The sequence below is a fragment of the Dioscorea cayenensis genome, chromosome 14 (assembly GCF_009730915.1).
Source record: "Dioscorea cayenensis subsp. rotundata cultivar TDr96_F1 chromosome 14, TDr96_F1_v2_PseudoChromosome.rev07_lg8_w22 25.fasta, whole genome shotgun sequence".
Classification (NCBI taxonomy): domain Eukaryota; kingdom Viridiplantae; phylum Streptophyta; class Magnoliopsida; order Dioscoreales; family Dioscoreaceae; genus Dioscorea; species Dioscorea cayenensis.
In genome coordinates, this window is record NC_052484.1 from 5,903,535 (window position 1) to 5,917,884 (window position 14,350).

General features: G+C 32.8%; 1 protein-coding gene across 1 annotated transcript; it reads left to right on the plus strand.

The window, feature by feature from the left end:
• Positions 1-249: 249 nt before the first annotated feature.
• Positions 250-9,942, plus strand: LOC120276370 (sterol 3-beta-glucosyltransferase UGT80B1). The gene is made up of 14 exons (XM_039283094.1): positions 250-580; positions 1,132-1,283; positions 1,685-1,927; positions 2,235-2,346; positions 2,879-3,049; positions 3,468-3,531; positions 4,609-4,666; positions 4,764-4,941; positions 5,675-5,805; positions 6,900-7,002; positions 7,389-7,465; positions 8,019-8,066; positions 9,079-9,228; positions 9,438-9,942. Exons 1-14 carry the CDS (start codon positions 412-414, stop codon positions 9,627-9,629), a joined length of 1,848 nt encoding a protein of 615 aa, XP_039139028.1. The 5' UTR covers positions 250-411; the 3' UTR covers positions 9,630-9,942.
• Positions 9,943-14,350: the final 4,408 nt, after the last annotated feature.

The window sequence follows — 14,350 nt, forward strand, 5'->3', positions numbered from 1 at the left end:
AAAAATATTATTGTAAATCATATTACAATAATATATTCTCATATACTAATCCAAGTGGGTTATCGGGTTTATACCCGGTTTCTAAACAGATCCGTACCCGTTATCCCAAGAGTCCAGTTCCGTTTCCCTTTCTGATTCTCCTGTGAAAAACGAATAACCTCCGTTTCCCGTTTCCCGTGATCGTCGACGGCGCGGAGGCAAACCCCGCCGCTATATAAACCCTCTCGTTCTCTTCTCTTCGTTGGAACTCTAGGGTTTCAACGGTACTACCAAAGCGCTCTAGGGTTTTCATGGCGCTTGGAATCCTGCTGGTTCCGTGGTTGGTCTTCAACGACCTGTCCGTTTGACTGGTAGTTGGAAATCCGGTTTGTTGGGGCTTTCTCTGCTCTGAATTTGAGTTTGCTTGCGATTATGTTGGATTTGATGGCGAGGGAGAGTGCGGGAGTCGAGGGATTAGTGAAGAAGGAGCAGGTCTTCAGCCTGGAAGCAGTGAGAGCTGAGGATGGATCAAATGTTGAATCTTTGGATTTGAGGATCTCTGCTTCGGAGGAGCCTGGATTGCGGGACTCTCCTCGTCCAGGTTGTTTTCTTTTTTGAAATTTAGTTTTAATGCTGGTTTTGGTTTCAATTTTGTTTTATTTCTTTGGAATTTATCTGTGCGTTGGATTTTTGAGAATGGTAAGAATTGGAGACGGATTCTGTAGATTTATGGAAGAAAGAGCATCTCTAATCAATTGAATACATCTTATTGTGGGAAAGATTCACTTTTTGTTAGACTGGGTGGATGAATAAATATGGCATGAGATTGAAGCTTTTCAAATATGAAGTTTGTGACTTTGCGCTGTTTGTTTGAGTTCATAAAATTTATTGCCAGTCTTGTTGGAGTTGTGATATTTGGGCATTCTAGTGGTATGAAGCAAGGTGTTTTGCATTTGGTCAGCGACTTTCTATTTATTTAAAGAAAAATTTTCCAACCACTGATTGAAATTCTTTTCTTTTAAGCAATTGATATCATTGCATTGCAACTCAAATTAGTGCATTGTAAGTTTGCTGGTATGGCTTGTTGTTTGTTGTCAAGTCATATTCATGTTTTTTTGTCGTGACTCCTAAATTTGGAATGGATCTTAACAGGTTTAGACCACTGTCATAAGGCACCGATACAACATGATAGCAGCAGTTTGTTACATAAAGGCCATGAAATTGCTTTATCTAGATTGAAAACTGACAAGAGATGTAACAAAAAACATGATATGCTGTGGGATAGGCTATCTGAAAGTGAAAAGGTAACTATTTTTTAATTTAATTCATGTTCTCGTATATGTGTATATGTGCTTTCAAGTTGCTTATAATTGCTTTGTGCCATGCATATACATTACTATAGACAGATATATCTATATGACTATATGCACACACTCACACACACAGACACGTGCTCGCCGCTCATGCACAGATACTTATTATATGCAGGTGGTTTATACACCCTTGGGGTACAGAAATATTGGTCATTCGCTCTCAAATGTTACACAACTTGCTTTCTCTGAACTTTTGTACATTGCTGCTAGTTTTTTTTGTGCTATCCTTTAGGGTCATTTACTTTAACTGCATCTTTTCTATTGAATGCTGCTCATGTTAAAGGCTCACCTTCTTTGTTTAATTCTCATGAGTGTTACTGCATCTTCTGCAGAAAAAACTCATTGAGGACCTAGTTAAAATTCAGCATGACGGTACAGTAGAGGTTGATGTAACTCGTAATGTCCCAGTAGCATCAGAGTTATTAGAGCTTGATGCTCTTGATGCTTCATCTGGTCATACAGAAGATGCTATTTCTGAGGCATGCAAACCAATCCCGAGACTAAAGATTGCAATGCTTGTTGTGGGAACAAGAGGAGATGTTCAAGTATTTTTAGCTTTCGCAAAGAGACTGCAGGCATGTATTCTTGAAATTTACCTATGGCTGTATCAAGTATGCTGCTTGTGCTGTATTCGATCTTCATTATATTAATATTTGAATGTTAACTACATGATGCTTTTAATGCATCAATTGTTCTACTCATCAAACAATTCACATGTGCTCAACCATTCTTCAGTTCACATCTATTCCCTCGTACAAAAAGATTACTGTTATGAATTTTCTAAATCAAGTTTGCAACGCAGTGAGGCCATGAATCATTTGTTTCCTTTCTTAACTGTTGTTCTGTTTTGTTATCCATACATTTATATAACATTTCCTGCAGGAGTTTGGTCATCACGTCAGACTAGCAACCCACATCAATTTTAGAACTTTCGTGAAGTCAGCTGGTGTTGAATTTTACCCTCTGGGTGGTGATCCTCGAATCATGGCTGGATGTAAGAGTTACATTCTCATTTATCTTGTTCAATAACATCCTAAGCTGCTGTCTGGCTGTTCAATTTTTCTTCTCTAATTTGTTTCATAGGATGGCTTTCTCTTCTTACACTTCTTGCAGCTTGATTTCCTGTTTTAATGCTTTACATAGTTTCAGTTCTAGAGGAGCTAAATTTTTTTGACAATATTTTCAATATTTAAGCAGTTTAGTGCAATCTTTGAGCTTCAATAGTATTATAAAATGTATGGAGATATTTTAGGGACCATCTAGTGCAGTGCACATCATTTAGAATATAAAGTGTCAAAAGAGTAATCTCCAGAGGGTTTGCATTTCTCAGGATCAGTTACTCTGTGCTTAATTGGTTGTTGAGTATATTTATATTTTCTGTGGTTTCTGAAATGTTTTAATATTGATATAGTTGTACTGGCTAATCATAAGTGTCAGTTGGTGTTATTGGCTTGTTGTATCATCCATGAAAGTTAATGCATCGAATATATTTACTCAACCAGTTCTTGAATACATGTGGATTGCAGATATGGCAAAAAATAAGGGTTTTCTGCTCTCTGGACCAACAGAAATATCCATTCAGCGGAAGCAGCTGAAGGAAGTTATTGATTCTCTCCTTCCAGCATGCATAGAACCTGATTTAGACTCTGGGGCACCTTTCAAAGCAGAGGCTATTATTGCGAACCCTCCTGCTTATGGTGGGTTGAATTTATCAGAAAGTATCTAATTGTGTGTTAGTTTCACTAATTAGAATTCTATATTTATCAGTTGCGTGCCTAAATTTTATTTGATTGTTGGGCTTTAGTAAAACCATCTTGACAGGTCTCTTATGCATATAATATATATTCTTCTATTTCTTTTTATTGTGAGATATACTTACATACGAGATATGATGTTAGTTTCTTATCATTTAATCTAATTTTGCCAAATGCATTAGCCAACTACATATTCAATGGCTTCAAAACTTAGTAAACTCTAATATACAAAGAGATTGTATCAAATTGTGGATTCCACTTTTGGGGAGACCCATGCTTGATGGTTATTAGATCTCCTGTGGCACATGGCACAATTTTGAAATTTTACCCAAAGATTCTAAAAGGAAAATTTTTTTTGCAGGGCATATGCACGTTGCTGAAGCTCTTGGTGTACCTCTTCACATTTTCTTCACTATGCCTTGGACGTAAGTTTTAGACTGACTGACTATGTAATTAGTTGTTCAACTTTGCTTTCATTTGCCCTTTAATTCTGTTTCAACTTTGCTTTGATTTTCCCTTAAATTCTGTGGCATCATGGACCTCGTCTCAAATGCCCATACAGTTTTTATGGCTTATTGCTGTGTTCCCATGAAGTTTTTCAAGTGTTACCTGCATGACACTGCCTTCATCTCATTGACTTCACAGTATCTAGCAGGAGCCATATCTTGCCCCCAGTTGTTAAAAGGTTCTATGTTGCAGAAAAAGACATTTATGTTTGTTTTCATAAGAATTTCCTAAGCTGAGTCTCAATAGTTTCACATCATTTCATAGTGATACCATGACCATTGGTCCTAATCCCAAACAGTTCTCATTGTAGACAGTGTGATTTTTTCTTTTTAATTTTTTGGTCTAAAACTTTGAAGTAGAACATTCTGTTATCTGTAGTGGCATGTTTCATATATAGAAGGAAAAATTACTAAAAAAAATTGAATGATTACTGCTATCTCAGACCTATAGATCGATGAAGGTAGACCTTCTAATCTATAAGTAATACATAAATTAAGCATTAGCAGAATGTAAGTCCAACTTTGCATATTTTCCAATGTCCATACCTGAGCTGTCAATTCAACTTTAGCTTATAGTGTTTAGGATATTCTCTAGATTTAAGCATTCTTTCCAAGTATGACCATCAACATACTGCTGATGCCATTTACTTGATTGCCTTCCTAGCCGATTGTAATTTTTACAGACTTGTTTTTCTTCTCATTTGTGGTCTGCCCAATAGTTTGAATGGATAAGGTACCTGCATGTTAACTATGTTGTCGGACCTGAACCTCTATTGTTTTCTCAACAAGCTTCCCCATATTAAGAATTTCTGATTCTTTGTCATTTATAGTTTGTGTAGCTGTGAAAGCTGGGGCAAGTCTTAAATGTTGGGTCAATTGGGTCTAATCCTGGCATATCTGAATGTAACTGCTATCTGATGAACCTTATTATTTTTGTTTATTTGATAATTTTAGTAGATATTGATGCATTTTCTTATTTCTCGTATCTGTAGGCAGGCCAACTTATGAATTCCCACATCCGCTGGCACGTGTACCTCAGAGTGCAGCTTATAGGGTATCACTTGATTTTCACCTTATTTGACTATATTTTATCCAACCTTGGCGGTTCTGTCTCTAAAATTTTAATCAGTTATCTCTTATTTTGTATCCAGCTATCTTATCTTGTCGTTGACTTAATAGTGTGGTGGGGCATTAGGGCGTTCATCAATGAATTTAGGAAAAGGAAGTTAAAATTATCTCCTATTGCATACTTCAGTACATACCATGGATCTATATCGCATTTGCCAACAGGATACATGTGGAGTCCCCATCTTGTGCCAAAACCAAGTGGTATGTTCTGTTTTCTTTATGATTAAATGCATATATAATAGTTAGTGTGTTGGTACTCTTCCTTTCTTGAGAGCTGGTTTTTATTTTTTATTTTTTCGCATTAGATCTCATTTATTGTCATGTTCATCATTTGGTATATACATGGTCCATGTGCCTTTTGAACAAAAGTTAATGACAGCCTAACTTTAGACAAATGCATTATTATTTTGTGTCTCGAGTATAATCCACTTAAGATAATGGCTGTGAGCTTAGTAGAACAATGCCATGTTTACAAAGTTCATTCATAAAATAATGAAATAATTTTAAAATTTTTAATAATTTTAAAAGTTTTTAAAAGTTAACGTTTATAGTGATAAGACATTATATATTATATTTATTTATACTTTTATAAAATATTACTTGGTTTAAAAATTGTCAAAATCAAAACGGTGTCCATAGCCCCCTGATACAGTTTGTTTTAATTTGATAAAACTAGATTTTAAGATCATGTGAAGAGATATTATGTTTGTCCCACTTACCATTCAAAACTTAACTCCTTTTGGCGGAACCTACTATGCTTATTTTTTGAGGAAATTTTGTGTTATTAAAAAGGAAAACCGTTCACGTAAATGCCCCAGTCGTTTTTATGCACCTGGAAAGCCTAGCACCTTTTCCTTTATAGTTTTCTTTTTCCAAATGATTTGTGTAGTTTGCTTTATGTGGACTAATTTCGTGATATATTTTTCCATTCTAGATTGGGGTGCCTTGGTGGACGTTGTTGGTTTCTGTTTCTTAGACCTTGGAATTAATTATCAACCACAGCGCGAGTTTGCAGATTGGATCAAACTGGGGCCAAAGCCTATTTACATAGGGTTTGGAAGCATGGTAAGCATCTTGTTATTTATGTTGGCCACATTGATAATCATGTACTTATATGAGTCTGTTTCTCCTTTAATGTTGTGCTCTTGACTATTCTTTTATTTTTAGCTCTTGTATTTGGAGATTATGGCAAGTTGATAAGTCCCTGAGATGATCATTGATGAAGATTTCACCCAGCCCAGGAGTGTTGTAGTAATTGGGTTTGCCACCTAATGTGAGCCATCTTTTTTTCTTTCTTGAGATGGTCATGTTTAGAGCATGACTTAAAAATTTGTCCCTTTGGTTGCTGCGCACTTATTTGCTAGAGCCACGATTTCCACTTTTGATAGCTTTACTTGCCTTAGCTGTCTGTCATATTTGACTATCCTAATATCAGGAAAATTGAGGACAATTTCAGGAACTGATTTAGTTGTTATTGGCGTATGCTACAATTCACAGTCAATCACATGTTGAGGATAGGTGATCTGGTTTATGCTGAAGGGTCCAATAAAGAGGAGATGACAATGTAAGGATGGTAATTCTGAAGAAAATTTTTGAGTAACAGGCAATGCAACCTTTTGTTGCTAAAGAAGAATTCATAAGCACCAAGATAGTTGGAATGATACTACCATGTTGTATTCTTGTAGGCATATATTAGATTATGTTTAGTAATGTCTTGTGATCATCTTGCTGATCACTCAATTCACAATATTTTGTGCTCAATTCTAAATGTTGTAGAAATTTTAAAGAAGTCAAGAACACCACTTCACATTTCTTGAAATTATACCTATTACATAAAAGCAATTGACGTGCTACTATTTCAGTATATTATTGGGTGTTATAAATTTCCAAGTGGTAAGATTTGCATTGATCAATTTTATTATGCTATCTTTCTATAATTTCTTTGTGATTTTGATTGTTGAGGATTGCTTCGCCATAAATCTGGTCTGTCTTTTGTCTTAGATCTGGTTTCCGGTTTGTTTTGTTATATTCATCTTATGAGTATCACTTATTCGATTCCTTACTGGCCGCATTACTTCCAGTGCTTACTTATAACTTGTAAATTGTTGGAATATTTTATATATGACTTAGTGTGATGTTGGGTTCATCATTTTGCCTAGCCTCTTGAAGATGCGGAAAAGACAACAACTATCATTTTGGAGGCACTTAAAGAAACAGGACAAAGGGGCATCATTGACCGTGGTTGGGGACATCTTGGAGTGAGTAAGTTGTTTCTTTGCTTTGTTATTTCTTACGCAAAAATTCATATCTATTGAACATCCATAATGGAATTCATTTTCATATTCACCTTCTTCCAGTTCATTTGAATAGAGTACACAGTTTGGTATCTGATGGCATATTGATACATTGTATATTGATTGTTATTTGTAGCTATAAGTCAGCATTGTAATTTCTGTTGACTTAATTGATTATGATTAATACTGTCACTGACATCTGTTCTAAAATGTATATGTGCCATATTCATTTTAAATTAAGATTTTTATTTATAATTTATGGCAACATTTGACAGAATGGTGTAGACATATGGCCTTCTTTTTGTCCTTTAAGCTGCTTCTTTTCTTCTTAATTGTGTTTCATTCATGTTACAGTTTCAGAATTTCCTGCTGATGTTTTTCTTCTTGAGGACTGTCCTCATGACTGGCTGTTTCCTCAATGTGCTGCTGTGGTAAGATATTCTGTGATCTATTTATTTCATGGCAGTTTCCTTTATTATGGTGAACTTTTTGGGATTGTCTCATTTGTGCTTTATTCACGTGCAACATACGATAATCTAAAATGTTAATTGGTTTTAAGTGATATGTACTAAAGGCCTCAGTATTTATCGAAGTTCTTTAATGTGTACTTGTATGGAATAAGAAAAGATGTTCACTCCATATACAGCCAACAGTGCTCGAATATGACCATGCCCTTTTTTCATCATGTCAGGTTCTGAGAAGTTAGGAAAATGTTACATAAATAATTTCAACATCCATGGAATATTGTTATGGATTTTGATGTCTAATTAATAATCTGAATCTTTTATCTGAATTTGTGCTTGTACATGAAATACTCATCAGCAAGCATAACTTGCTCAATTAAATTTTAGATTCATGATGAATCCAATACAAGACCTTAGGAATTTTTGGTGTTTAAAATTTTGGGACTGCACAATACACACAATGGCTATTTCATTTACGAGAATGTCTTTAATTTTGTTCTCATATAACTGCTTGCTTTAGGTTCATCATGGAGGAGCTGGAACAACAGCTACAGGTTTAAGAGCTGGGGTAAGATTCTTTCCAAAACTTTTTTTTAATTATGCATACTTCACATAAGTTGAAGCATGTTCAACTATGTTCCCTTTTTGTAGTAGCAATTGTTTCTACTTGCCTTTGCCATAATAACCAATTCTAGCAATTAAAAAGTTCGATTTGATTGGCAAATGACAAATCAGGGTCTAGCACACAAATATATGTATGTATGTGTGTGTATGTCTGTCTGAAAAGTTCGATTTGATTGGCAAATGACAAATCAGGCTCTAGCACACAAATGTATGTGTGTGTCTGTCTGTCTTTTTGCACTTTCAAGACGGTCTAGCACACAAATGTGGGATAAATTTTTTGATAGGGCATCAAACTATGGTACTTTTTCATTTTGGGGTCCAAACTTCAATTTGAATCAAAATGATCACTCAACTACAATTTTATTTCACGAGAGAATCATTGGATTGATTCCGGCCTATTTTTGATGATGAAATGTTAAAAATTCTCTATTAGTAGGCGAGATAGAATTATCAATTGAACATACAGCATGTCATATATATGATTACAGAGAATTTGAGGCATATACATCACCAAAAATAGGCTAGAATCTCTCAAGTGACCGCTTGGTAAAACAAAATTGAAGTTGAGTAATTATTTTGATTCAAATTGAAGTTTGGAACCCAAAATAAAAAAAATGTTATAGTTTGGTGCCCCAACAAAAAATTTACCTCACAAATGTCTCTGTCTGCACTTTTAGGACTAATGGCAGTATACTGCATGTAATGTGTCTGTGTCTGTCTGCACTTTTAGGACTAATGGCAGTATAGTGCATGAAATTACATTACATGCATATGTATCATGCATTTTATTAATATCCTCATGCATTTTATTAATATCCTGATATTCGAAAACAACTGCTGCCCCCGAACTGCTTAATGTCCAAATGTCCAATGTATGATGATGTCTTGAATGTGTTACCAATGACATATTTTCATGTTGGTTCACTTAACTTATCTATTAATGGTTCTCACTGCAGTGTCCTACTACTGTTGTTCCTTTCTTTGGCGACCAGTTCTTTTGGGGTGATAGAATTCATGAAAGAGGAGTGGGACCTGCACCAATTCCTATAAACGATCTTAATGTTGAACGTCTTTCAAATGCTATCAAGTTTATGCTTGATCCAGAGGTATTCATATCATTGTTTCATGTGCTTACATGTGCTTCCGCAATTGAAACTACTTCTTACCAAGTTCCCATGCTTCTTGTTTTTTATTTATTACGACGATCAAATTCATTTTAATTTTTAGGATAAAACCCAAAATTGTAAAGCAATTCTTTTAATTTGCGGTGTCAAGTTAAAAGATTCTGATATTCTAGTTGTTATTATCTTTCCAGGTTAAAATACGGGCAATGGAATTAGCCAAGCTAATAGAGGAGGAAGATGGTACAGCAAATGCCGTAAATGCATTCCATCGGCATTTGCCTTCGGAGTTGCCACTCCCTCCATCATTGGAAGAACCTCCGAACCCTCTCCAATGGCTGCTTCTCACCATCGAGAAATGGTGCTGCCTCCCTTGTGCCACATAGGTATCGGCTCCGATCTTCAGATGTGCATATATACATGTTTGTTTTTCCATTATTTCCTAGATATGAATATTCTTTTCTCCTGTGCATATAAGTAATTGAAAAGGTGATCATTCTTTGGCAGTTTTGAGATCAACTTAACTATAATTAGCAAAAACAAAATGAAAGAAAAAAAAAAGGTCATGCATGTGTGGTCTATATTTGTGTTTTATCATTGTTGTATGTATCTTTCTATGTTACCAGAGTTCGGATTACAATGTTTTACCTTTTGGAACCCTAGTTTGAAATATGTTAATAATAACTACTGCTTCCTTTACTTATAATGAAGGAAAAACATTTGGAAATTCAGACACCAACTTCAAGAGACAAATTCTTGAATTTGATATATTCATCTTTATTATTTTCAATTCAATATATTCTATGTTACCAGAGTTCGGATTACAATGTTTTACCTTTTGGAACCCTAGTTTGAAATATGTTAATAATAACTACTGCTGCCTCTACTTATAATGGAGGAAAAACATTTGGTAATTCAGACACCAACTTCAAGAGACAAATTCTTGAATTTGATATAATTCATCTTTATTATTTTCAATTCAGTATATTCTATACTAAATAAGTTGACATGGACCACCGGCCCAATATGTCTGGTATTGAGTTTATTTCTTATAGAAGAGGCTGAAGATGTGATTTTTTTTCGCCCAAAGTATAATGGAGTATTTAGCGTATTTAGTGGGTGTATGAGTGACGGTGGTTTGTCGTCATTGTCCCTCATATATATATATATATATATATTGAAGTGGAGTTATTTGCAATTACAAATATGTGTGTGTGTGTGTGTGTGTGTGAAAGAGTGAAAAAAAGTGATTAAATGAAGGGCTTTGTGGATTACATTATTTTAATTAAAAAAAAAGTTAGTAAAAATAAAACAGACTGAGACTTGATAAATGCTCCAACTGGTTGGTAAATCTCACAAAACCCAATTAAAATGCTAACAAAAATGGCGCCAAAAAGTTGAAAGCTATGTTTAAAAATGATATATAACATTCCACTAAACCATAGCAGCCATTTGCTTTTCATTTTCATTTTCATTTTCCCGGTTCTTTTAGCGCCAAAATTGAAAGTAGTGGACAAGCACACCATGATAAAGAGCAACACCACCACCATTTCATTTTATAAAAGAAAGAATGAAAAAGAAAAGCATGTCCAATGTTGTTTGTGCTCAATGAATGAATGATAATGGAATCCAGAGAGACAAAAGTGATGACAGCACTAGTTACGTAATAGATATGACATGGTTAACTCCTATTCCTATCCTATTTGTTGTACTCATTCCCACAGGACATGCCTTTGCTTCTTAAATTTTTGATAGCCTGGCTTCTTTGGATTTTTATTTAAAGGGAAGTAGTAAATCTGTGTGTGTATATATATATATATACAGTGTTTAAGTCATTTACACATATATGCAAATTATTGTTTACTAGTAATGTTTATTTATAGACATTAAATAATGATCCAATGGCTATTATTTTATATAAATATTATACATATTTATTTTTTCATGATTGTTGTGCATCATTGTTTAATACTTACATGTATTTTAATTATTAGATGATAATCCAACGGCTACTATAAATGTCCTAGATTATGACCCTCATATATATATATATATATATATATGAATTTGCATTAATGATGTATTACATTAAATTTGTATATATAGAGATTTGTATGACTAACGAAAGAGTTTTTGGTCTAATAATATTGGTCTCTCTATATAATGGTATAAAAAAAATTCCCGGTTGGAGGAGTGGGCTTATAACTCAATCCCCACATCCGTTAGATATATGCACATAAATTAAATGATCAATTTTCAATAATGTGCATGCCTTTAATATGTGATTTATCTACTTTATCAAAAAAAAAAATTATAACTTATATATAATCACAACACCACCACATAACACACCTTAAATACTTCCACACAATAGAATATGTCCTATACAAAAATTTTCCCGGATCAAATGATACAAGGATTTTAAAGCTAATTATTAATTTATTAAAATTTAAAAAAATAATATATATATATATAATAAAATAATAATTAAAAAATTTATAACATAAATTTATTATTCCCTGCTTCATGCTTTTTTTCTCCCTGACACAAATATAAAAATCTTAACTAGTAGAAATTTTTAAAAAGAATTACTAGACAAATTCTTAAAAAAACTCATGTTTGAGTCAAAATTCCAATATATATATACATAATCATTTATTTATTTATTTATTTATTTATTTATTTATTTATTTATTTATTTATTTATTTATTTAAGCATCCAATATTGTGGAGTCATACATTGGATGAATCTAGGAGATTTCAGAACTGCAAGAGAAACTTAAAAGAAAAAAAAAAGGCAATGAATGGATGGAAACATTTCAAATGTTGAAATCTTGTAACTTCTTGTTCACATAAAGCAGTGACACATGATTGCCACAAACCAAGAAAAAAAAAAGTGCTTCTAGTAGCAAAAACATATTCTCAAAAGAACAAGATAACAACAAACCCAATCCAATGCTTTACATTACTTGTTGCATATCCCTTTTCATTAATGTCACACTTTAATTCCCACAAGCACATATTATTGGTGCTCAAGCAAAGTAGCACCAATCTTTTCTAAATTCCAATATTCTTTCTTCTCAATCAACATGACCAAATTATTTAATTATATCCCTTTGGAATTTAAAATATACACATTTAACTTGAGATAATAATTTTATTTGTGTATTTTTTTTAGTACCTTTGGTATCTTTCTTCTATTAAAAATTATCAAAAAATTTTTAACACAAATCATGTCTAACAAAACTGCTAACTGTGAATTATGTTTTAAAAAAGACACATTTTTCTATCTCACCACTTGTTGATCAAGTGACATGTTATTGTATCATTAGTTTACTCATTTTTTCTAATTATATCTTGTGACCGTTTGTGGTATTTTATTAAATAATTTATGTGTATATACTATAATTTAGATATTTTTTATTATGAAAATAAAAAAAATAATGAGAATATAAATCTTAATAAACTTCTTGTTTTTCATATAAAACACTCATCATGTTTCCTCATAATGTAAAAGTGAATTAAATATTTTACTGAATAAATAAATTTGAAGTCAAATAATTAGAATGAAATTAAATTTTAAAAATAGGGTACAAATGATTAGTTGCAAAGAAAAGAACATGGAGTTGGACAAGTGTCCAAAAAGAGGAGGAATTAAATCAATCTTTGTTTCCACTTTCTAATTGCACCCTTTTAATTGGTGAACCCAAAAACAAAAAGGGATTAAAAAGGCACACCCCACAGCATCATTCCCTTAATCACCTAAGACCATATTTCGACTTGATGGGACCATAATAATATTGCTTTCTAAGTTATCATTGGGCCCAACACTCTTCATTTTTCCTCCAAAGTTCTTCATTTCTCTTTTGTTTATTTGCTACTTTACTTTTATTTTGCCAAAATAATGATTATAATAAATCAAATCACAAAAATCTTTTTCAATCAAATGAGATGTTGTGCCATCTATTTGGCAATAACAGAAGTTCACTAAATGTGAGACATTAATATAGTACTATGAAAATAACAATCACCACTTTAATTTTACTTCACCGCATCATATACTTCTACATTTATAGTAAAATAGATAAATTTACCTCTGCTCAATCATTTTTGTAATTTTGTGGTTATAGCACTATTATGTATAAACATATAATTTACTGCACACTAAACAAGCAGCCTGTGATGAACTAAATTATAAAATTATACACACACGATACCTATATAAGCAGCAGTACTATCGATGATAGCCAACGTAATAATAGCCAAAGAAACTGAAAACATCGTGATCTCAGACACACACAGCAAATTTAATTACATGATAATATATTTCATGATCTCTTCAACAACTTCACTTGATTAGCTCATTTGAAAGCATCTAGCACTACTATTAGTATTATGAATACTAAATCTCTATGAACAATGAATTGATTTCTAAATTTGTCATTCCACTTATTAAAAATTTTATTGTACCCTCTTCAATACCCCTTGCCAGCACTAATCATCACTAAAAACCCATTTTAAGTTTTAGAGTTGCACTGCTTTCTATCCTTTTATTTCTCATACTTTCTGGTCACTTAATTTCTTCTATTTAGACATGCAAAAGCTCGCTCTTTCAAATGGCTTTCAAGTTGGCATATATATCAAATAAATAAATATTGTGAAAAGAAAAAGAATATGGCAGAGGTGAAAGTTGAAAAGAAGAAAAGAATTTTTGTTTCCTCACCTAACTCAAAACCGAATGACTTAGGAAAAGTTCCTCTATCAACCTTCTGCATAAACCGCTGAAACGTACTAACACCATCATCACTAAAATATGAGGTTCTAAATCTCTAACGAGTAAATAACTCCCTTGTTTCTAAAACAAAAACAACAACAACTGGTAAACTAACTCTAGTGCAAACGGACAACCACTGGTATACCTACTAAACAAAATTAATAATAACTATAATTGGTTTCACAAGGTCTTATGAACATTTAATGCAAAAATAAATCAACACAATTACACTTTTATCTATTACTAATATCACACTTTAATATGAATATTTAAATACAATAAAATATATATATAATTCTAGTTGAGATTTTATATTTAAAATTTTTATTTAAA

Bases quoted from the DNA above. Each gene is read 5' to 3' on its own strand.
- LOC120276370 (XM_039283094.1), top strand. From the start codon at position 412: ATGTTGGATTTGATGGCGAGGGAGAGTGCGGGAGTCGAGGGATTAGTG. The intron at 581-1,131 runs GTTGTTTTCTTT...GGATCTTAACAG, and splicing joins GCGGGACTCTCCTCGTCCAG to GTTTAGACCACTGTCATAAG. The intron at 8,067-9,078 runs GTAAGATTCTTT...TTCTCACTGCAG, and splicing joins CTACAGGTTTAAGAGCTGGG to TGTCCTACTACTGTTGTTCC.